The 25,393-nt window shown below is 38.2% G+C and overlaps 1 protein-coding gene across 12 annotated transcripts in view; it reads right to left on the minus strand.

Annotated features, from left to right (window-relative positions):
• The window catches only part of Ih (hyperpolarization activated cyclic nucleotide gated potassium channel Ih), a 215,757-nt gene that overhangs the window by 181,099 nt on the left and 9,265 nt on the right, over positions 1-25,393 (minus strand). For 11 of the 12 annotated variants that reach the window (XM_025296918.1, XM_025296915.1, XM_025296917.1 and 8 more), the window contains exon 2: positions 6,923-7,006. In XM_025296918.1, coding sequence (XP_025152703.1) covers positions 6,923-7,006 — 84 coding nt within the window. Of the gene's footprint in view, positions 3,706-6,922; positions 7,007-25,393 lie in introns of those variants that run through there. The other variant, XM_025296914.1, reaches the window with a different exon arrangement.

The raw sequence follows: 25,393 nt of genomic DNA on the forward strand, positions 1-25,393 counted from the left end.
GATCGCAACGATGACGACGAGGAGAGAGAAAGATAGAGATGATGCTGTGTCCGGATACGGTTCTCGATCCCGACGACGAATAACGAAAGTTTTCGCGAGTTTTCGTTGTTCGACGGTTAATGGAGCCAGGTTGCGCGAAAACACGTCAGTCCTTCGAATTTTTCTCTTTCTTTCACTGATTCAGCAGTCGTAGATCAAATGGGAACGGAGAGAGATGTTTGTTAATGTGCAGTCATGTTTTCGTGAACTCGGTTGATTTGGTCAGTCAGTCGGCCGATCGTTTCGCTCGCAAACGGCGAAGTAAATTAGGAAGGACGTAGCAAAAATATATCGAGGAACTTTGCTTCTTTTTTCTTCCTTATTTTTATTCGTGAATTTGTGTGACTTGTGGCTTTCTTGTTTCTTGATTCAGGTTACTGAACGAACGATACTTACGAACATACGTTATCACGTTAAGTTAATACGCCAAGTATTAAGCTCTCTGACTATAAATAACAACACAGCCGAATTTCCACGGTATAAAACAAAAAAAGATAAAATCAACAATGAAGCGCGCTCGCGCTTGCGCTCGTGCGTTAAGCTCTGATACGAATGTAACAACACAGCCTCTTTTTTCTCGATTACTAATGGCGGAAGGGACCGTACGACGGTTCCGTTGTTACCAATGCATGCTGTTCACATATTTTCCGCGTTTCCGACGCTGCACTTCGCACGAAAGGAAGTCCTTCCTTCTTTCCGTCCACCACGTGTTTACACTCGGTTCTTATTTCCGTTGTCCCAACGGACTCGCCAGTAGTGTCTCCTCGCCAATGGACGAGGCGCGCGCTGACTTTATCGCGAACACGCGGCAAAACTTTGATATGTGTGTTGCTTCCCCGATGCAACTTCGCAACACCGATGAGGATATATAGGCGTTCTGGTTGTCAAGGCACTGGACATGCGCATAACCGAACACGAGAGACCCTCGTATTCTCAGCTGGCTCGGAAGAATTCGACGAACAGAGACGTGGTGCAATCTCGACGGATTGAAAATCCGTCTCTCGTATAGTGGTTTTCACGCACAATATGTTTCGAAGACTCTCACTTTCGAACGATTTTGATTCTCAATCGTTCTGCACATCGTCCTACACATCGTTGTAGCTCGACAGAAATCTTGACTGTTGATTACCACCGTTCTTCATCGATAGTATCCAATCGAGTTTTTATGCCTCTCATACTCCTGTATCTTTCGCAACGAAGCGGTCTCACGTTTCTCATTAGTGCCATCGGTATGAACCGCTATCCGTCGTGCGTCATTCTCTCGAGTTCCGCAATATATGTCTGGCTCTGTACACGTCACTGAAAATTTTTTGTTCTAGCCCACGGATAATATATCTTTCTAACACTTTACAATTCTCATCACAGTTCCGACCTCTCGTCCTGTCCAAAATTTCAGTTTCTTTGTTAATATTACAAGTAACTATAAAATGAAGTGTCTTCCAACAGTCGATCAGCGACAGTTTCTCACAACAACTGCAATAATCAATGCTGATGCCCGATGATTATACGGGTTAAAATCTCAATTACGTACAGTGGGATATCAAAAGCCTATGCGGTTCTCTGTGTCACCAGTTTTGTCCCGAATATAAAATCCACAACCGTCCGCGTAGAAAAGTCCAAAGTTCGAAAAAGGTTGAGCGTAGGCCGTTATTGCCTGTCGAAATCCGCGTGCGGCTCGATCACGATAAAATCAAGAAGCTCGGTTTATAGGCCGATGGCAAAAAATTAGATTTGAGAACGACATATCGGTGCCACATATGTAACATACGCACATATATATATATATATATATATATGATATATCGCCGGTACCATATAGCGGCAGCGACGTGTACCTCATATATAATACTATCCTTATTACATCGAACCGTGGCAGGAAGGCGCGTTTAGAAAGGCGAAATTTTCTACATATCGTTGAACATATCGATTGGCCGCGGCATTGTTGTCGCAGAAACGTGGCCCGTCGTCTACGAGCGACGACGAGTCAGGCGAAAAACGCGAATCCTCCACCATCAGTGATCGTCATGTACAATATATCTCGGATAAAATTAGAATGTCAACGTCATTAACTGCCGCCGATATATCGAACTGCCGGATTACTGAACAGTCCCCCGAATGTTCCCTGTACGATCTCAATAATGCCAGTTACAATAATATCATACATAAGTAAACTCCAAGCAACAATCTTTCCTGTCCACAATGACTCCATGTCACCCTTTCGCAATTCTATATGACTTCTCACTATTTGCAACGGATATTCAAGTTCATTTGTTCCGTGTAGTGCAACCAGTGCGAGACACACTGAGGAACAGTAGGACGTAGACCATGTACTAACAAGAAGTGCTGCTTCTTAGATAGACAAAAATAAGAAATCCATCCTCAGAATGCACCATGTGAATTACAGATGGAGAAGGCAACTTCCATTGGCTCCTATCACCGAGGATCCTCTCCAAGCCTTGAGTCCCTCGCAACACACGTTAGCGATGACCGTATTCGTATCATTGATTTTTAGTCAGTCAGTCGGCTGGTCGATGATGCACGTAACCCGAAGATCGCGTTTCCTCGAACGAACAATTGATCAAATGACTCGCGATGCTTTTATACCCAGTGTTTCGCAGAGTCACTAGTCTATTGATACCGACGATCGATCAGCCTCCTCTCCTGTCCTGTTTTCAGATCGATAATGACATCGTCCCGACTTCGCTGTGTCGCCGACGCCGACGGCGCCGACGCCGACGCCGACGCCGAAGACTATGCCGACGCGACTCACTCCGATTAGCGAAATCCACTCTGGCCGACTTGACATCTCTCACGATCGCTCCATGTAGACTACCAACGTCTCGTCCATTTTACGGAAGATAGCACGAGCGATCGATTGGAAGACACCGTCTACGTGTTGTCTCGCTCGCACAGCATATTACAGCATATTACATGCTCCCTCACTCTTCTCGCGGATTCTCTTCGAGTTTTAATGTGCATAGCACGTTATTCACATTCACGAGGCATCACATTTATTTTTTATTACGTTCTTATTAATGGTGTATATGTTTCCTAACGTCTATAAATGACAATCGTAATTCTCCGTTTGTGACACGAAAAACCACTCTCACAATTGTCTCCAATTCATTATCTGCCACATATCATCGTGCTTTGTATCATGTCACATACTCATATCGTGCTTTCTCTCCGATGAACTTTTCGAGTAAAACGCGATTCCTTTATCACTAAATTCGCACTTAGATGCGATTCCCTGGCTTCTTTTCCTGGATAATTCCTTCATATCTTCATATCTTCGAAAGTCACAATCCTCCAGTAACGATCAAACTCCATGACTATTGTGATCATCCCTCAAGGAATGTCCTAATGAGCTTATTTCGGACTTTTTGGTTGATTTACAACGCTCACGATTTGCCAGGCGCACAGAGACTCATGATATGTACATTCGCACTACTAGTAAACTGTTCACTACCGAAAGCTGCCTTTGCCACACATTACGAACAAAATCTGTTTTCGCCTACTGCGCCTTCCCTGGGCGAGAAGGAGCGCAGACACCAGACCTGTTCACCAGACACACGTTTTTCTCCTCTAACCTATGACGAATCCCTATGACGAATGTATACACAAAAATATACACGCGCCATGAACTCGTCACTCGCCTTTCTCTCCTTCCTTCCCTCCTCTCTCTCTCTCTCTCTCTCTCTCTCTCTCTCTTTGATATCGATAACTAGCCGCCATTGCGCAAGCTCCACCCTGGTTCAGCTATCTGCCACTATACTTCGCGACCGTCGCTTACAACCAACCCCTACATTTCTTGCAACAACTTTGCGTATAACTTTTCAGTATCAGTTCAGAAACGGGGAAAGAAATAGTATTCACCATGAAAATAAATGGACGTTTCGAATGGGAAGGTCGAAACAAATGACTATCTACATTGTCATGTGTCATAAAGAGTTGGAGTTGTTTCCATTTTTCATACTCATCGTCGTCATAGTTATCCAACAGTGATTCCTGTGTATAGTTACATGTTCAGCCGCACTGTGTAATCAACGGTCGGTAACATACTTAGAACAATTTTTAAGTTCATCAAACAAACAAAAAATTAAGCCAGTTTTAGTTTTTTCTGAGCACAATCATGTCAAATATATGGGTTAAAATATCAAATCTTTTTCAAACATTCCCCCATCCGGCGCTAATTAAGTTCAATTGGCTAATTTATTTGCTCGACGAATAAATCTAACCGACTAAACATCCAACAAAGTCGGTATTTAATTCGAGACAAAACAAAGTCAAGGAATAACGCAAAATATTTATCGCAATACAATTGATGATGGATACCGAAATTAATTTTTTCTTATATTAGCTTATGTTTGAATAATAGACAACAATAACACATTTGCTCTGTTGATTGTAAAAGAACAATGGGTAAAAAGGGTCGATTTTGGCCTATCGTGGAGAACGAACAAAACATATCATTTCCAGAGGATTTTGACCCGCTAAACATAGCGTCGTCGTTAATTTTCGTCTAAAACCCGGAGAACATGTTCTGATCCGACGATCTATCATCCAATAATCGAATGCCCTGGAAAGCTTTTGCGTAAACCTTGAAGCTATTGCAAACTCGTATATTAGCTAAATTAGCTGAAGACAGTTTAGATTTTCGCTTTAATTTAAGTTGAAGGCGTTCTTTTTGTATGCAAAATTCGCTCTAACAAATAATATACACGGCTGTCACAGACCACCCGTACCACTCGACATTTTTGTAAACGCGTCATTTTAGGGAAAAATGTTTCAGACAAAAAGTTGTATAGCTTCAAAGGAGACATAGCAACTATATAATTTTGTTTATAGATGGCGCCACTTTCGAGATATTTACTAATTATTACATTTCTTAAATAGAAATCTCAATTTTTTATTAATACCAACTTTTTCTACCAATTAATCTTAATAACTTTTGTCTGAAACTTAAAGTACCCTTTGTGTCATTGTGCTGGCGAAACTGCGGGTTGTGCTGAGTTGTGCTAGCCTAGCACAACTCAGATATACAATATTATATCCACATAATAACTAGAAGCAGACTTTTTGAACTTTCAGTTGTTTCACGAAGAGTGGCACCAAGAATAAAGTATATACCCTTTATATCGTTGCGCTGGCGAAACTGCGGGTTGTGCTGAGTTGTGCCAGGCTAGCACAGTTAAGATTTATAATTATACGCGCTATTGTTAACAGGGAGCAAAATAATCATCATATTTGTGTTTTTTGCTCGAAATCGTTTTTTTATCATAGCTTTTTTTGTTGTAATTTTTAAGAAGTAATGTTTTGGCACAATGTTAGCACAACCTAGTACAACCTAATACAGGTCTTATAATTTCGAAAATCAAAAAGTGCGGGACTAGTAAAAGAAATCGTTTTTTTCATTTTTTGAGAGTATTTTTTAAATTTCAACTTTATTATTCTGGCACAATGTAGCACAAACTTAGCACAATTCAGCACAACATTCAAATCTTTGTTATCTCAAAAGTAGGGGGCTAATTTTTTTCACGCATATTATAGACATTATGTGACAGTCTATTTCTCTAGCATAACATAAATTGATAAATTTATTTATGAAAGCACAAAAATAGGATTATTTAGAAGTTATTTTTATAATACTATATACCAACTAAACATCATTGTTCACATAGTGAAAATTTTCTAGGAAATTTTACTGTCATTTTAAAAAAGATGAATAGTATATTAAGATGCCGTTAGTAAATTTGTTGAAAAAAAAATTACTTTGTTAGCAATAATCGGTTGAATATAGTCAAAATTGACATTTTTTGACTACCTAAACCTAATTATCTCGAAAACCTGACGTGTTAAAAAAATTCTAAGGCCGGATTCGTATTCAGCGGACAAAATTACGAAGGAAATAGCCTTTGAATTCGAATACGCATGAAGTTTTTGAAATTTTGCAGATCTGTATAATTGAAGCGTCGCAGCCACTCGGGTCACAACGCGGCCCAGTTGATGCAGCAGCTGTTGCCGGTGCGCGGCGAAGGGAAGGACAACGTGCTGCTATTCGTGTTTTATCTCACCGCATGCCGCCAACAGTTGTTAGGTCGACTGGGCCGCACTATGGCCTGAGATCTCGGCGCGCGCTCATTCGTCAGATTTCTGTCATTAACAACTTGATAATTATTGCGATTCTTGTAAAATTGTATTTTACTTTTATTTTCAATTTAACCCAATCTACCTTCATACTTCGGGTTGGTAGCTAATTACCGGACGTCCTATATATAAAAAAAGATAGATATCACTTGTTATATAGTGTTACGGTTAATTAAATCGATCACATACTAATAAATTCTTAGCATTATGGTAACATCTTGAATGTTAGTAATATACGAGAAGCAAATGCATACAGATCACATACATGTATCTGTATCTGTATTGAGATATATTTGGAATGTATCTTACCCATCACTGTTGGTAACTTAGACAGACATAATTCATTGAAAAAATATTTGAAACGACGATAAAACGTTATGATTGATTTATTATTGACTGTTAGTAATAAACAGTTACAGGCAGTTAAAATAAATGATATACATTGCAAAAAGTGGAAAATCATACGTATCGATATCGTCCTCTATTCAAAATCGACCTCTATTCAATTCAACATGTCAATTGTTTTTACGTCGAATTTAAGTCAAATCAACATTGTGGTTCACTGACTGGAATATGTGTCGCATTCGACTAATAAGCGAGAAAAAAATAATGGTAAAATATAAATTTGTTTTCTATATATGTTTCCTCTATATGTTTGAAAGGGAGTCTTATGATAGACAATCCTGTCTCGCTATTACATCGTCGCAATCAGGAAAAGTAAAAAAATTGGACTTACAAGCAAAAAGGCCAGGACGTTTCGAGCTTCTGCGACGGACGCTTCTCTTGCTTCGCAGCATGCCGATTTTCAATTCCGTGGCAACTGCATCAATAAAGAAACAAACGAAAGGTTAAGAAAAGTTGAAGAGTTAAAAGATAATTAAAGAAAGATTTAAGGATAATTTTAGGATAAGATATTTCTTTCCTCCCTCCCCTCTCTTTTACTCTCTCCCTCTCTCTCTCTCTCTCTCTCTCTCTCTCTCTCTCTCTCTCTCTCTCTCTCTCTCTCTCTCTCTCTCTCTTTCTTCTCTTTTAGTAGTTTTAGATGCCGTACCGATCATCACAAAGAAAATGAAAAATAGCGATAACCATATAATATTCAAATAATTCATACGCTGATGAATTTTTGTGCCAGCGACGAAACTCCAATGCTGTAGCTCAAGATAAGAATATATAGCTATAGTATATATGAATACGTGCATCATAGGAGAAAATATTACAGCAGAAAATATAAAATAAAAGAATAATAATAAGTAAGATAAAAGAGATAGAAAAAGATACTCGTACTTATGTTTGTGAGCATATAAGAAAAATAATATATTTTAATAAATTCGTTAGTGTTCTTTCTCTACACATAAGGTAAACGTCTCAGTACTTAAACATTTCCCGACGATTGAAATATTAATAATATATTTTTGTTTATTAAAATATTTATCAATAAATAGAATAAAATGATAAATTAAAAAAAATGTTTAACATTTTTTTATAGAAGTAAAATATAAAGATATGTAATTTAATTGTTAATCATCGTAAAAAGAATTGTTTATTTTGAGTATAATAGAAATAGTCACATTTTCACTTACAAGTAAACCGTCGGAATTGTCCCTCACCGATTTAGGTGGGCTTTGGATATGTTGTAGAGCAGCAAAAAATAATTAGGTCATCTTTCTTTATCTGCGTATCTCCACGTTTAGAGGTTGGAAACACTCCTCGAAAATAACGGATTTTTTCGTTTTTTGGAAATATGTTCTAAACTATGAGATGTATGAAAAAATGATTAGATGAAAGTTTAATGGTATTTTATGTTCTATGTAATGGTATATTTAAGTTTTCGAAAAATATGAAATTTTTTAATTTATGTGTGTTTACCTCGTGTACATGTGAATCTCGCATGTAGGTAAACTTGGCGTTTTGTCGGCAATATGACAATGTGCTATTTTACTGTGTATACACAGCTGATCTTGACGTTAGATTCTCGCAGCGGTGTCAGCGACGTGGACCAATCGCCGGGGCCCATGTGCTCGATGTGCACGTGCTAACCGACTGAGACTGCTTGGGCTTTTGGAGACGGACATTCTTCCCAGGAAGCGTTCACCAGACAGATTTCTAGGTACGTCTCGATCACACCATCGCGTGCATTTCCGCGAAAAGTGAATCCGCTGGTCTGTGGCGATTTAATTAGCTCATTAGCGCTCATTAGCAAGCCTACGATATTATTGAGCGCTTCGTCGCGCTGTTAAAATAAACGATTGTTTTGTTATTTTATTCGTGTCGAGATGACTCTCCTTTTTTTTGACCCTCACTTGCAACATAGTTGGTCCTTCGAGCCGGATTTTCTTCGCGTTGCTTGCGCACTGGCATTTTTCTAAAGGTAGTGAGTGTGGGGTGAACAGCCCACTAAGTGCATAGTGTCAACCTCGGGCGACGATGGAGGCGTTGATCAGCGCGCAAGCGGAATTGAGTGGGCGCATTGCTCGCACCCACGATAATCTCCGCAAGGTTGGAGTCGCTAGACTTACAAAGTCCTTGATGCAGTTGACGCTCAGCCTCCTCCAGTGGGAGAAAAAGTAGAAGAAATTCGAAGACCAGCATGACCAGCTGCGTACTCGGTACCATGCCGAGCTCCAGGCTCACGATTATTCCAGAACGAACGTCCTCGGACAGGTGGAGGATACCTACCTGCAGCAGCGAGCTCTGCTGCTCGATCTCCTGCAGTCGTATTCGCCGAAGAAGTCGGAATCGAACGCCGCTCCGAGCTGCTTGTCCGAAGGTCAGTGCTCTCGGGCATCGTTGCCACGGATCCAACTGCCGCCAATTCTCCGGCAAGTATCCGGACTGGCCTGCGTTCAGGGATTTGTTTCACTCCTTGGTAGTGTCAGATGGAGCTTTGAGCGACGTAGAGAAGCTGCACTATCTCAAAACGTGCGTGAGAGGTGATGCGGAGCAGCTGATTCGAAATATGGCTATCACGAGCGATAACTTCAATCGTGCCTGGGTTGTGCTTACTCGTCACTACGAGAACATTCGCGTGCTCGTCCGCGTTCTTTAACACATTCCTCGCTATTCCGAAGATGAAGTCTGACTCCGCCGCAGACTTGCGGAAAATCTTCCACGGGACGTTGAGCGCTGTTGGTTCGTTGGAGGGAGTCGGACGGCCGATCTCCGGCTGCATCGACCTCTTCATCCACCTGGTGGTGGATCTTCCGGACGGTCGAACTCGACGCGAGTGGGAGAACCACGTCGGAGGCTCCTCGACTCCACCGACGTACGTTGAAGAGCTCTTCAAGTTCATGGAGCGCAAGATGCGAGCTCTGGAGGCGCTGTCCGCCGGCAGGTCCGAGCACGGCTCTGCGAGACAGGGACGCACGGCACGGGTGCTTCACGCGAAACCCCAGAAGTCGGTCCGCGGGCGCTGTCCCTTGTGTCCGAAACAACACTACGTGCTATTCTGTGAGAAGTACAAATCGCGATCGGCCTCGGAGCGTAGAGATGTCGCGGACAAGCATAGCTTGTGCCTGAATGGGCTTGGGTCGACACGCTCTCGGCTCGTGCACTTTTGTCAAAGCGTGTGTGTATTGTTCGGAACGTCATCACAGCTCGCTGCACGATGCATGCCGCCCAGCGAGAGCAGGATGCGTCGAAGGCGGGTCCAGTGCAACAATTCACGTCGCTCGGAGTCCGTTCCGGGAGCTTGGCGGGCTTGGCGGGTTGCTTGCTACCGCGCGTGTCAAAGTTGTGGATTGCCTCGGAGCTCACCAACTCGCTCGGGTGCTTCTCGATCCCGGCTCCGACCGAGACCTCCTTGGTTAGCGAGGCCCTCGCTCAGTGTCTGCGACTGCCGCGTGGAGGCCCGCGTCGCTGAACATAGTCGGTGTTGGGGGCATGCGCTCCGGATCGGTGCACGGACGCGTCGACGTGACCTTGCTCGCTCGCAGTGGTGCGCCCGTGATGACGGTCGAGGCGTCTGTCGACACGTTCTGTCTAAGCTCACCTCCTACGGGCAGAGATATTGTGTCTCTGGTCGGTCTTGGCCTCACCCCCGTAACCTTGATCTGACCGATCCCGACTTCTTGAGGCAGGGAACGATGGATCTCATCCTGGGAGCGGAGGCATTCTCTTTTCTGCTGCAGGAGGGTGTGCGGAAGGGCGATCCGGGCGAGCCCATCGTGCTCCGAACGCTGTTAGGTTGGGTGGTGCTCGGCGAGAGCTCCGGCGGAGCGCTCAGTTCCTCCGTGTCTGCCTTGCAGAGCTCCGTAGACGAGGAGCTGTCGGCGATCGTGCGCCGTTTTTATGAAAACGTTAAAACTCAAAAAATTAAAAAATATAATGAGAATTATATAGATAGGAATGAAAATATTATAAATGATACTAACTGTGTGCCAGTAATTGATCTTTCAATTTTCCCTCGTAACCAGGAGTCTTTAATCTTTTAACCGAAATAATGCAACTGAATTTAAATATAATCATTCTTCTAATAATATTACGACAGTTTTAGCTCTCCCAGCCTCAACTACAAATGCTGGTAAGTCTGCAGCAGACGAATTTTTGACGGACGAACGAAATATTGAAACGACTCAACGGTCCGACGGAACGAAATAACAGTGCGATATACGAGTAGATACTGCCACTTGTCTCAATAATGATTTCATTAATTCAATGTTGCATATAAACGTTCTCCAAATAAACTCAACCGACAATCATAATGACGAACGGTTAGACAGACCATTTGACCTAATGGATTTTAAACATTTAAATAGAAAGGAAATTAGTAACATAGCTGCATTAATACAATTTCATCAAGATTGCTTCCATTTACCTGGAGAACAACTGACTTCGACGCACGTACTGTAACATCGCATACCAACTATAGGCGAATATCCAATTAATACAAAACAATATAGATTTCCTTAAGTTCATAAACAAGAAATTAATAAACAAGTACAAGAACTATTAGCAAATAGTATTATTCGACCTTCTCAATCGCCGTATAATACTCCAATTTGGATTGTACCAAAAAAGGCAGATCAATTAGGTAATAAGCGATGGCGTATGGTATTGGATTTTCGTTTATTAAATGATAAGACTATTGGAGACGCTTATCCGTTACCTAATATAATCGACATCCTAGATCAACTCGGTGGAGCTCCATATTTTTCTGTGTTTGATTTAGCTTCAGGATTCCATCAAACTGAAATGGATCCTCGCGATAGGCATAAAACCGCGTTTATTACTCCTTTTGGACATTATGAGTTTAATCGTATGCCTTTCGGATTAAAAAACGCTCCTGCAACTTTCCAGCGATTAATGGACATAGTTTTATCGGAAATACAAGGACAAGAAGCATTTGTTTACTTGGACGATATTGTAATATACGCATCATCTCTAGAAGAACACAAACGTAAATTCGAAAAATTAATACAACAACTCAAAGAAGCTAATTTAAAATTACAACCCGACAAATGTCAATTTTTAAGCAGAGAAGTCAATTATTTAGGTCATGTGATTAGCAATGGAGGAGTGAAACCGGATTCTAAAAAACTAGAAGCTGTATTCCAATACCGAAAACACCAAAAAATATTAAACAATTTTTGGGATTAGCAGGATATTACAGAAGATTTATTCTTGAATTTTCTAAATTATCAAGACCTTTAACACAACTATTAAAAAGGGAAATACTTTTCCAATGGGGATTAGAACAACAACAATCACTCGCAATACTGAAAAACGAATTATGTAAGGAACCTGTTCTGCAATACCCCGATTTCTCCAAATCATTTATTTTAACAACCGACGCATCCGGTTATGCCATAGGCGGAATCCTATCTCAAGGAGTTATTAATAAAGATCGACCTATAGCTTACGCATCTCGTACCCTGAGTGATAATGCAGTAAAATACGATACCTACGAAAAGGAAGCTTTAGCAATAATATATTGTGTTAAGCATTTTAGACCGTACTTATACGGAAGAACATTTACTCTTGTAACAGATCATAAACCTCTGATGTGGTTTAAGAACGCTCAGGATGCGAACATGCAAATATTTCGATGGAGATTGAAATTATCCGAGTACGATTATAATGTAGTTTATAAGGCCGGTAAAACTAATATAAATGAGGATGCATTGTCACGGAATCCTATTGACTCACCTTCAAAGAACTGCAAAATGATAAATACAAGAAGCAAATTAAATCCAAATGATCCAAAGGACGCAGAAATTATCCAACGCCTTCTTGAAGAAGACAGCGACATTGAAGAATTACACGAAGGAGACATCTCACTCTCAGATAATCACCCACATATTGAGAAATCAAATGAAGAGAACGCTCGCGTCACACATCCTTCCAACGACTGCGCACAAACTGAGGATTCTCTCGGGGATATTTCGCCCCCGACCGGCGAAGAAACAATGGAATCACCGAAAAACAAACAGTGAAGGCCTTGGTCCATATATCTGAATTTACGAACACTGAATGAAAGGATTCTGCACAGGGACTTACCGAAGCCTCTTGGGCTATTATGACCCGAAGTCAAGCAAAACAGCTGACGCAAACAGCCAAATCATATGGAAAATTCATAGAACCAAAGAAACGGAACCTACCGCCCGAAGAAACCACGAAGAAGACAATGATTGCGAACTACTTGCAACAATTAATATGAAATCACAAAGCAAAGACTGCAATCTGATTGACTCCAGGGATTTACATTTCCTACGTAAAGATAATTTGCTATATTTTACAGATATTTCAGGGAATCATGTGGATGATGGAGGAAATAAATTATTTGAAAGACAAGAAATGTCGAAAATTACAAATCTATCAATAAGCATCGCAAAATTTATAAAAAGAAACAAGAGATATCACATTATATTAGCGAAGATCAGAAGGAAGGTCCAATTATGATATTAAAAAATATAACACAAGCAATAACCAATTTACGGCAGACTGCTGAGCGCATGAATCTCGCAAGTATAAGTGTAGCCAAGAGCCAACATATTCTGAATGTACCATGGAACAATATCAAGACTAAATTTCAGACAGAATTTTTGGATTCAGCCGTACGAATAATTATTTGCAAAGGCTTGATCAAATATCCACCAGGAGATATACGCAAAGCGATACTTCAGAAAATGCATTGCACTCCAGTAGGAGGTCACAGAGGGGTAACTAAAACATATAAGAGAATACGTCAGAATTATTACTGGGAAAATCTGAAATCAGACGTCCGACGTCATATTCGACAATGTCTGCAATGCCAATTAAAGAAATTGGTCCGGGTAAAAACTAAACAACCCATGGTAATAATGGATACTCCAGGATGGACATTCGATAAAATTGCCATAGATATAGTAGGCGTTGCCATAGATATAGTAGTACGTTGCCACGTACTAAAAGTGGTAACGAGTATATTCTCACAATGCAAGATCAACCAAGTAAATTCAGCTTAGCCGTACCATTACCGGACCAAACTGCTGCAATGATAGCTGACAAATTCGTGAAGAGATTTATCGCTATTTTTGGACCATTTAAAGCCGTGCTCACCGACCAAGGAAGAAATTCTATCAGCGATTTAATAAGAAAATTAGCAAAATACTATAGAATACGAAGGTTTCGTACAACTGCCTTCCACCCACAATCAAACGGTTCCTTGAAAAGAGCTCACCATGCACTAGGAGAATATTTGAAACAATACGCAACCAATGAAAAGGAATGGGGCGAATGGGTAGATTTAGCGATACAAAATTACAATTACTTGCATACATGAAGGCACTAAACATACACCATACGAATTAGTTTTCGGTAGACCCGCGAGAATGCCATCAAACGAACCGTTATTCGAAATAAAAACGAAACAAAATAAAAACATATGATGATTACCTGATACAACTATTCACTTGACTACACAAGATGCAATTACAAGCAAATGACAATTTGACAAACGCCAAAATAAAGTCTAAAGGTTATTACGATAAGAAATTAATCCTCAGACTTTTAAACCGGGAGATTATGTCTTCTTGTTAAAAGCCCGGAAAATTCGGAGACCAATATGGTCCTGGGCCACACGAAGTATTAGAAATAATAAACAGAAATAATGTCAAAATCAAATTGAAAAAGAACAGCAGTATCGTTCATCCTAATAGGCTTCGGATATCTTACATTGTTCCAGTAAATAAGAATAAAGCCGAATGATTAGAATAATCACAATTTTCAGATGCATCGCGGGATTATTCTGCTTATTCTCCCTTATATCTTCCCGCCATAAAGGGGATAATAGGATATGATTGCGGCTCAGCTTCATCCAACATAACCACCGTATCGCTTTTGACTATCGAACAATGTGACAATAAAGTTCGGATACTTTTTGATCACGGTAGTAACGGATATATTAATCAACATCGTTTTAATTAACGTTGATATAATTAATGTAATCTGTCACATTGGTAGAGTTGATAAACGACGAAAGTTTTGATTTCAGACAGTTTTGACAGTAGAACCAATCCAAAATATACGATCGGAGCGCGAAATTCCAGTTAGAAATTTAAAAGAATAACAAAACGTAATAAAGCGTAAGTATATAAAAAATATTTAATAATGAAGCACATTTATGGTAAACCTGAAAAATAAATGAATAACATAAATATAGCTAAAGCTTAAAATATCAAAGTGAAGATATACAGAAAATGATAGAAACAGTAAATAAGAGAGAGAAAGAGAGATTTGTGCATACTGATACTAGCCATTGTAATGATTTTTAATACGAGCGTCTCTGAATAAAATACATTTTCAGTTCCTTAATAAAAAGGAAATATCGTGATATAAGATAAGTAAGAAAAAAATAGATAGTTCTATAACAATGATTGATATTCGAGCAATCTGGATTATTAGAATAACTCGAAAATCAAAACAGGTTACTGTATGTATTTGCCAAATTCAACCAACACTATTTTACGCTGCTAAACTCATTCAAATTCGTGTTAGTTTAATAGCGTAAGCAATAAATAAAAGTATGTCATGCGAATAACATATCAATATCATAATTTTTTAAATCAATAAGATGCATTAATTTTCTTAATTGACACTTTCATCTCAATTTTAGTAAATTTATCTCTTCCGTTTAAACTTATCTATTCAAATATCGGGAAATATCGGGTAGAATTATTTTCAAGTTAGAAATAATGAAAACAAATGACATTTTAGAAAATTAACCTTTTTAGTTATATAAGTATGCAGTATATAACAAACCAATTATGTAACAAACTTGTGCATTATAAAGCGTTGTAAAAGTGCTTCTTTCAGCGGATTAAGATAACGAGGAAATGAAAAGTTGGTTTAAAGAAGAATTAGTTACCCCTACTATTACTCAATGAAACATCTGAATATTTGCAAATAAATAAGTTAATGATACAGTGATATAATAAATTTGATAAATAAATTATCCATTTGCAATACTACTTTTGTTACATGTTATACGTAATTACTTTTTTACTTTTATTTTTTCTTCTTTTTGTAATATATCTGACTGCTTCCAAGAATATTTCAATCATCGTTATCAATTTACAAGTATAAACAATTTACAAGTATAAACTAACTGAAAAATAAAATTTCTTGATTTTGCAATGACATTTATTATCGTCGCGGAAACATTCATCGTTGATTTCGTTAATATTTCGTTAATTATAGTATTAAAAACTAGACAGAAGAAGCAGAAGCGAAGAAATGTTTGCAAAACTAGAAACCATACAGACGCTAATATGAAACTTACCTTAGCCTTACCTAATTTCACATATATATACACATACATGCGTGCGTGCGCGCACACGCACACACTCTTTCACACGCTCAACCTCACGCACACGCTCATCCTCACGCATATGCTCACACTCACGCCTACGCAAGGCAGACGCACGAACGCACACATGCACACACGCATACATAGTCCGCATAGGCACGTGTATCCAGAATTGAAAAAAGTTACATTTTAAAAGTAATTTCTTACCGTTGCTTACAATTCCTTGAGAAAAATATCTGTGGTTAATACTATTCGTATTTATTTTGAAATATATTTTGTTTTTCTCTACTGTTTTTAAAAATCTAACAGTTCGTTACAAATTCTATTATTCCTTTTGTCTGTTTTTAAAATCTTCCTACATTTCATTATCCATTGTATGTATATATATTCTATATGAGGAAAATAATGATAAAGGTGATGATTATATTCATTATTATTACTTTTTACGATTATGTATATGATTGTGTTAGCGTTATCTTAATTAATGAAAAATATCTTCATTACCAAGTCATTACTCAGAAAAGTAAATAAATCGGCAACATCGTATAATGTAACGTATTATTTTCCAATCCTATGTGCGCATACATACGTGTACGCACATGCATACATATTATATCTCCACCCACCCCTTCATGTACATATATTCTCACATACATAGGCACGCACGCACTATCCTCTGTTACACACGTACTCTATATATGCACGCTTGGAAAAAAAATAACACAGGCCGACATTTTTAAAACCCTGAGACAAGACTATACTTTCCCGAAGGTTTTCGGTCCGCTGAATCCGAATCCGGCAGCGGAATTGCTCCATCACATCAGGTTTTCAAGATATTCTAATCTGAAAGTGCAAAAAGCACAGTTTTTCGCTATATTCGGGGTTATATTACAACGTGAATTAATTTTTCTCTACAAAACTCGTTACAGTATCTGAAAGTACTACTCTTCGCCTTCAAAATGCATTTTGAATTTTTCATATATCTTATTTCTTCTCGAAGATATCGTCCGTTGAAATTTTTTAGTTTGGCGTTTTCGTTACTACCTTACAAAAAAAAAAGAAGTTAATCCGGCAGGTGAAAGTTGTGTAATTATATGTTTTTTGGGACGTCTGAATATATTCAGACTGCAATTTCAAATTCAGCTACTCGAAAAACATGAGAATATATAACTCTTGTCTGCCTAATTGATCAAAAAAAGGCGAATTCGAAAATCTTTTTTGAGGTTAGGGACAAACCATGACCTGATGGTCATGGGGTTGAACCGACAACGAATTCGGATTCAGCGTCCCAAAAAACATATAATTAAACAACTTTCACCTGCCGGATTAACTTCTTTTTTTTTGTAAGGTAGTAACGAAAACGCCAAACTAAAAAATTTCAACGGACGATATCTCCGAGAAGAAATAAGATATATGAAAAATTCAAAATGCATTTTGAAGGCGAAGAGTAGTACTTTCAGATACTGTAACGAGTTTTGTAGAGAAAAATTAATTCACGTTGTAATATAACCCCGAATATAGCAAAAAACTGTGTTTTTTGCACTTTCAGATTAGGATATCTCGAAAACCTAATGTGATGGAGCAATTCCGCTGCCGGATTCGGATTCAGCGGACCGAAAACTTTCGGGAAAGTATAGTTTGATCTCAGGGTCTGGAGTTTCGTAAAATTTTGTCGGCCTGTGTAATTAAGAATAAGTACAACGATTGAGAAAATATTATCAATCGGCAATGGTATAATGTTTCGAACGCACATGCATTACACGGGATAAAATAATAATATGAGATGCATATTACAAATTTATACGTTATCAGTTTGGTACATTGAACTCAACATAATGATAAAAGAGAAAATCAGCAATGTCAAAAAGAATGTCCAATGACAGAAAAGTTGACAGAAAAACGAAAAATAAATAACTATCGAAACATGCATACTTATGTGAGAAGTTCCTAAGAAGTTCACACATAACATAATAGAGAAGATAGGGATTAAAATAAAAGATGATATACATTTATATGTGTAAAGTATCGAATGCAATTTGCAAAATTCATAGAAAAAAATCGTTCGTACAAGGATATTCAATATATCATATATAATCAAAACGATTACTTTATACGATTACTTGTTGAACACGTTAAGAAATTTCAAAATTAATTTTTGTTTTCTGCATAAAATAACAGTTTTAATATGATTTTATGATATATCATTATAGTATATTTAATATAATTCAATTAGTATAATTCATTTAGTATAATTCATTTAGTATAAATCATTTAGTATAATTAGTATTAATTTAATACAAATTGATTTGACACGTAATTTCATTTTTAAAAAGATACTAAAATAAGATTACAAGAAAAATGAGTTTATCTTCAGATATTTCTCTTCTGATATTTTTCGACATAAAATATAAAATTCCTTATAAAGTAAATGCATTTTAATAATCCTTCATTTTCCTTTTTAATACATTTATGCAACAGAATGTGGACAAAAATTGATAAATTTTCATTTCTGTCCGTGTGAATAAATGCATTTACAAAATATATTATAGTAGAATATATGTTTACATTCTTTTTCACTAATTAAATTCTTCATCATAAACACACACACACACACACACAATAGATACAAAAATATTAAGGTAAGGTCTTCGAAAAGTAAAAATACAAAGCATTTTATATTATATATTAGAAAATATGTACAGCATGTCCGGGATCATTTGGAAACGAAAAATTGTGAAGATTAATTATATTAAACTGAGGAAAAAGTCAAGTCACCCATTTTGTGACAATAGCAATAGTTATTAAATCGCAATAGTTATTAAGTTATTAATGATTGAAAATGATCACATTTAAAGGCTCTTTTAACTGTCAATCATGTTTCGCTGTCAATAATATCAATTGCTATTAAGAGATAATCGGAGATAATCACGTTCAGTTATTTCTAATAAGACCGAGTTCATCTTATAACATCGCGCTAGTTCATTACTCTTTTTTTCGCTAATAACTCAGAATTTTGCAATGAAAAATTTTTAATAATTTGCAAAATAGTAACGGTCCTATTAGTCAATTTAATGGTTTCTATATGTACACGAGCAATGATACGGTTTGCGTCAGACACCCTGTACATACACAACATACACACAAATACACACATACATACATACAGACACACCACATACATACAGACACACCACACAAGTACGCACATGCGCGCACGCGCATGCACATACACGCATGTATATATGAAGAAAGAGAGAGAGAGAGAAAGAGAGGAAGAGAAAGAGAGGGAGAGAGAGAGAGAGAGAGAGAGAGAAAAAGAGAAAGAGAGAGAGAGGGAGGGAGAGAAAGAGAGAGAGAGAGAGAGAGAAAAAGAGAGAGAGAGAGAGAGAGAGAGAGAGAGACGAGTTGGTGGCTGGTCAATGATATGTATAAAGTGATTTGCTAAGAGGTATTACATAGAAAAATTACAGTAGTAAAAGTAGAAATAGAAGAAAATTCAAGCGTAAGGAATAAAATATGTGAAGGCAAAAAATAATATAAGAATTAATGTACCCTATTCATAGATCTGCGATGGTGATTGCCCGGCAGTCCCGACAATAGTCCAATTCCTACCAACATAATAACAATAATCAGTGAACTTCAATATGATTGTCATATTACGTTAAGCCGCATTAATAACAGTATCGGTACAAAAGACTATCGAATAGTAAATTCTTGTGCTTCACCTATATTAATTGTGCGTGTGCGTGTGCGTGTGCGTGTGCGTGTGCGTGTGCGTGTGCGTGTGCGTGCGCGCGCGCGTGCGCGTGCGCGTGCGTGCGTGCGTGCGTGCGTGCGTGCGTGCGTGCGTGCGTGCGTGCGTGCATGCGTACGTGCGTGCGTGCGTGTGTGTGTATGTGTGCGTGCGTGCGTGCGTGCGTGTGTATGTGTGCGTGTGCATGTGTGTGTGTGTGTGTGTTGCATGCGTGTATACAGAATATCAAACACAAACCGTACAAACATTCGCGTGCACATAAAACATGTCAATCTGATAGAATCGCTATCATTTTGTAAGCAGTATCACAAAATTTTAAGTTATTAACAAAAAGAGATTGGCAAATCAGAGTGCGATACAATGGACCGAACTTTATCGGTGTGATTGTATGGAAAATGTCTGGCCGCGCTGGTATCTTCTAACAGCGATCAGTATCAAATGATTATGACTAACAATTATCTATACGCCGCTTGCACCTTTTCTTTCTCTTTTCGTCGCCGCCCAATACTAACTGGTACTAAAAGTAAATTGCACGATAATTCATTTTTCATGCGATTACGCCGCCAGAAGTTGTCGCATTACATCGTGCACGCTAGTTCTTTTATTTTCATTCGTTAATAACTCAAGATTTTCGTTCCAACAATTCGACATTTGTTTCCAAAATGGTAATGGTCTTATTACTCACTTTGATGTGTTCTATAGAAGGTAAGGAAAAAATACCGGGACCCCGAAATATATCGAAAAATATAATTTTTATGAAAAACCGTTTCAGACAAAAGTTGTAGGGTTTCAAGTAACGCATTACACAGCAATATCAGTATGATCTTGAATAACGTTGTCAAAGTCACGTGAAGGTCATCTTTCTTAAAAGGAACCCCCTATTTTTCATTACATATTCTTGTCTTGTTTATCTCGAGGGCCTTCTAAAACACTATAACTAAATGTTTCTTCGTTAAGTATTTTACGAGTTACAAGATTTAAAAGTTACAGTACCGCCGGCATTAGCATTATCCAAGGTGTACCACGTGGAGGTTGCACGCCTGCGCGATTTCGACTTCCTCTTAAAATACAAAGTGAAAGGAATATTAAATATTTCGATTTTCAAATTCGAGCAACAGTTAAGAAACAGCATTAGCTGTCGTCACTTGCATTTCATTCAGTCATTATTCTTCAGCATTGTCTTTAGAAAAGCTTTGAATTGATCCAAGTATTAATTGATTCGCTTTGACTAGATCTTCCGCTTGTCAATATGCTGCGTCTTTCAAAGCGAAAACGCATATCTCTTCTGATGATGAGAGGATGGGGTGATCAATTAAGGTCATATAATGATGTAAAGCAGCTTTTTAATGAAACATTTCGTGATCAAGATACTGCCATTTCAAAATCTATTGTTGAGAGAACAATAAAGCGTTTTGAGGAAACTGGTAGTGTGAAAAATCGTGCAATATCAGGTAGACCTGCATCAGCAACAAATCCAAAAAAATCATTAGATGTTTTACAATCCTTCATGATGTTTTACATTCCATCTCGTGCAAGAGCTAAGTGATGATGATTTTGATAGACGCATTGAATTTTGTGGGTTGATGATGGAAAGAATAGATGAAGAACCTAACTATCTGTTAAATATTTTCTGGTCTGGAATGTATTGCATGAGCAACTTTTACATCCATACCATGTACAGCCATGTTCAAGCCTTATTATCAAGGGATTTCCCTCAACGATATACATTCTGCCAGTGGTTCATACGTAAGGATGCCAATCCTAACTTTACTCCTGCAGTGCTGTTTACGGATGAGGCACAGTTTACCAGAGATAGGATTGTTAATTTTCACAATGAACACATCTGGGCAGATAATAATCCATACAAAATCGTTCCATCTCGTCACCAGCAAAAGTTTTCTGTTAATGTATGGGCCGGCATCATCGGTGATTATTTAATAGAACCCTATTTTCTTCCACCAAATCTTACAGCGCTTGTGTGCATAGATTTCTTAGAAAACCATCTTCCTATTCTGTTAGAAAATGTTCCGCTGATGATTAGACAAAACATGTACTTTATGCATGATGGAGCTCCTCCTCATTTCAGCCGTATTAGTCGTGATTTTCTTGTCTACGCGCTTCTTATGTCTACGCGCTACTTATATATTTCCCTACCTTTCGTTATCATCCAATATTGATTGCTGCTAAGAGGTGATCCTGCAATTAGCCATTTTTTACGCAAACACGCTGCTCTACTGCATCGCATGAACTGATTTGATATTTTATTTCACTAATAACTCAAAATTTCACAATTGTTTGGAAAATGATAAGACTATTCTATTTATTTTGACCCGTTCAATCCATATATAAGCTTTGTGTGTGTGTCGTATCCTATTCTATTTATAAAATAGGTACGCATATTTTGTTTTTGATGGGCTACCCTACATACAGGGTGTCCTAGGACAATGATATCATAGTTCGTAAAGGTGTAGGACGAATTAAGGCGAACAAAAAAGTCCAATATCGTTTTGCGATATTCCCAATAATTATCGAGCTTTTAATTGCAGAAATCTGACGAGTGAGTGCGCGCAGAAATGATATTGGACGAGCATTGCAGCCGCTCGAGCCATAGCGCGACCTAGTCGATTTAGCAACTGTTATCGACGTGCGGCGAAATGTAGGAGCGGCGAAATAATACTAGTGCATAGCCAACTAGCAGCGCGTTGTCTATCACTGCGCGCCGTGCTATTGCTCGAGTGGCTAAAATGTTTCTCCAATCATCCATCTCAATGCGCGCTCACTCCTTAGATTTCTGTAATTAATAACTCAATAATTGCGAATATTGCGAATATCACAAAATGGCATGGGACTTCTTTGTTTGCCTTTATCCATTCTGCGCCTCCAGGAATTCTGGTACTATTGTTCTGAGACACTCTGTATATACAGTGTCCGGGATCTTTTGGAAACGAAAAATTGTGAAGATTAACCGCATCAAACTAAGAAGAAAAGTCAAGTACCATTTTGCAAAATTTATCAGGAGATTAATCAGATCGAGCTGAGAAGAAAAGTCAAATACCATTTTGCAAAAATCGCAATAGTCATTAAATTATTAATGATTGAAAATGATCACATGTAGAGGCCCTTTTAATTGATAACTTGAAAATTTGTGTACTTATTTGGTATTAAAATGGTAAAGGACTTTTTTGTTCAAAATGACCTAATCTACAATTATATGACGGCTATTGTACCTAGCGACAAGATTCAAGATTCAGTGTTCAAAGTTCAATATACTCATATCTATCGCCATATTCAATTTGTTCATATGTACATTGTTGTAATACATTGCTGTTGTACATGTGCACAACGAAATGCGATTTATAATTTCACCGATTTTCGTGCACCGACAAAAAAACTCGCACGCTGATCCTTTCTTTAATATGACTGCTGTTCCATCTTAAATTTTCGCATCAGCAAAACTGTCTTACCTTGCTAACAAATAGATTTTATTGCTACGTACGTCTTACTTTTATGGTGCAATGTTTCTAGTACATGAGTTCGAACGTGTGATTTGAAAAAAAAAAACACAATATTAGACATTTATAGAGTCCCCTCAAGGGCTGCAAGATGCGAACATCGACAGAGATTGTGAAGATATGAAGTTGCTGCCATTTTCTAAAGCACTTATTCATCTCCCCTGCGGCTAGTACATCTTCTCCGCAGAGCGGCGGTGCTGCCTCTTAGGCCTCTCAGACATCGTCTCCCTCCGCCTTGCGGCTCCTATGTCCTATACTACTCATTCTCAGGCCCACTCGAGAAACGCCTTCAATCGCCTATTTATAAGATGTGGATAATTCTTACAGTCAAAGAGATCTAGGTCACCGATTCGAAGCAGCCTGGCGAGAAAGAGCAAGGAGGAGAAGAGTGAGTACAAGGCGACAACATTTCGTTTGATGCGATTGAACATTCGATACGGTTATTATAATTATTATTTGTTCGATGGGTTATATGTCGCGAATATGATCATCCTGCGGAGACTTGTTGATTATATCTGCGAGATATCGAATATATGTCAAACAGTACGATATAACATGACACGAAAGATACCACGTGATTTAGCGTTAATAAACCCTTGCAAAATCCAATATTTGGAGACAGTATCCTATATAATAGATAATATATAAAAAAATACTTTGTCACAGTGTTTTGAAAAGCTCTCGAGGTGAGCTACAACAATATGTAATAAAAAATGGGAGTTCCACTTAAAAAATTCAAGGTGGCCTTGACAACGCTACTCAAGGTCATACTAATACTGCTATGTAATACGTCATTTAAAATCCTACAACTTTTGTATGAAACTTTTCAAAAATGTCTTGTTTGACTTTTCCTCACCCTATATAACTTATATTACATATAGCGCCCTCTGTTACATGGAAGCGCTATTCAAGCGAACTATTGTACAGGTAAAGTCTGCTAGTCTAAACCTTTCCAATAATAGGTAATATATAGCTATTCGCGATTGTCACTTCGTGCACTTCCTTTGTCAGCGAGAACTCAACGGAAATTTATGCAACTTGGCAACCGTATTCAGAAGGCTTTGGACTATATACTTTCATTTGTCGTCACATTGTGTATTTTTCAATGATGGAAAAAATCAAATATCCTTCCATGGTTAAATATTTAAATGTAAAAGGAAAAATCTCAATGGAAATCAAAATCAAGTTGGATTTTGTTTACAATAACTCTCACATTTACGATACTCCTTCGTTTTTAACGATTAAAGTTTAGGTTGTCGAGTTTAAGCATTAAGCCGTTAAGTGTTTGATAATAAGCGTCCAGTTCGACTAAAAATTACAACAACTGGGAAAATAATCAACAAAGTGCATCAATATCGTATTGAATAATCGAAGACTGAAAGTCAGAAAGATAATAGATGCTGCAGGCATCTTTTCGGAAAGCCTGTTCAAAATATTACATGAAGATTTGTGAGAGAAAGTTGACTGCACGATGGATGTCGCGTTCATTGACATTAGACCTAAAATGCATTTAGTATACACGACGTTATTACGATAATATTATCAAATACTTATTTTATTTTGTTTACTTGATTACTTGAAATTGTGCGTGTGCGTGTGCGTGTGCGTGTGTGTGTGTGTGTGTGTGTGTGTGTGTGTGTGTGTGTGTTCAGGAACGCGCATGCCCGCGTGAAACATTTGGTCTGTTCTTTTCAGCTGCATTGCGGAACTAGTGCAATAAGTTAGAATGAGACAACTATATTTTTTCTCACTTTAACTTATTGCACCAGTTCAGTAGTGCAGCTAAAAAGAACAGACCGCTTATCTTTCTTCTGTTGTCAGCGTGGGCTCTCGCTATCGCAAGATTTCAATAGAACTGTTCAAATGATCATAACTCTGCGAAAAAAAATCGTAGAGACCTCGGCGAGACCTCGGCCTTCGCGTTGTTTTCGTCTCGGAAAGCCCTTTCGAACGAGTCCTCATTCAACTCTATATGCTATTTAAGATTTTTTAGCTCCGCCCTCCCCCCGTCCCCCGGGGGTGTGGAGGTGGGTGTTTTGTGGTTAAATAATAGACTTTGTGATCCCATTGTGTCTCTATAAATTTCAATCCTACATTTCAAACCATTCAAAAATTATTTAGGTGGCCCGGAACTTTTGATAGGCACTGTATAATATT

Source organism: Harpegnathos saltator, unplaced genomic scaffold, assembly GCF_003227715.2.
Source record: "Harpegnathos saltator strain DR-91 unplaced genomic scaffold, Hsal_v8.6 scaffold160, whole genome shotgun sequence".
NCBI classification, from domain to species: Eukaryota; Metazoa; Arthropoda; class Insecta; order Hymenoptera; family Formicidae; genus Harpegnathos; species Harpegnathos saltator.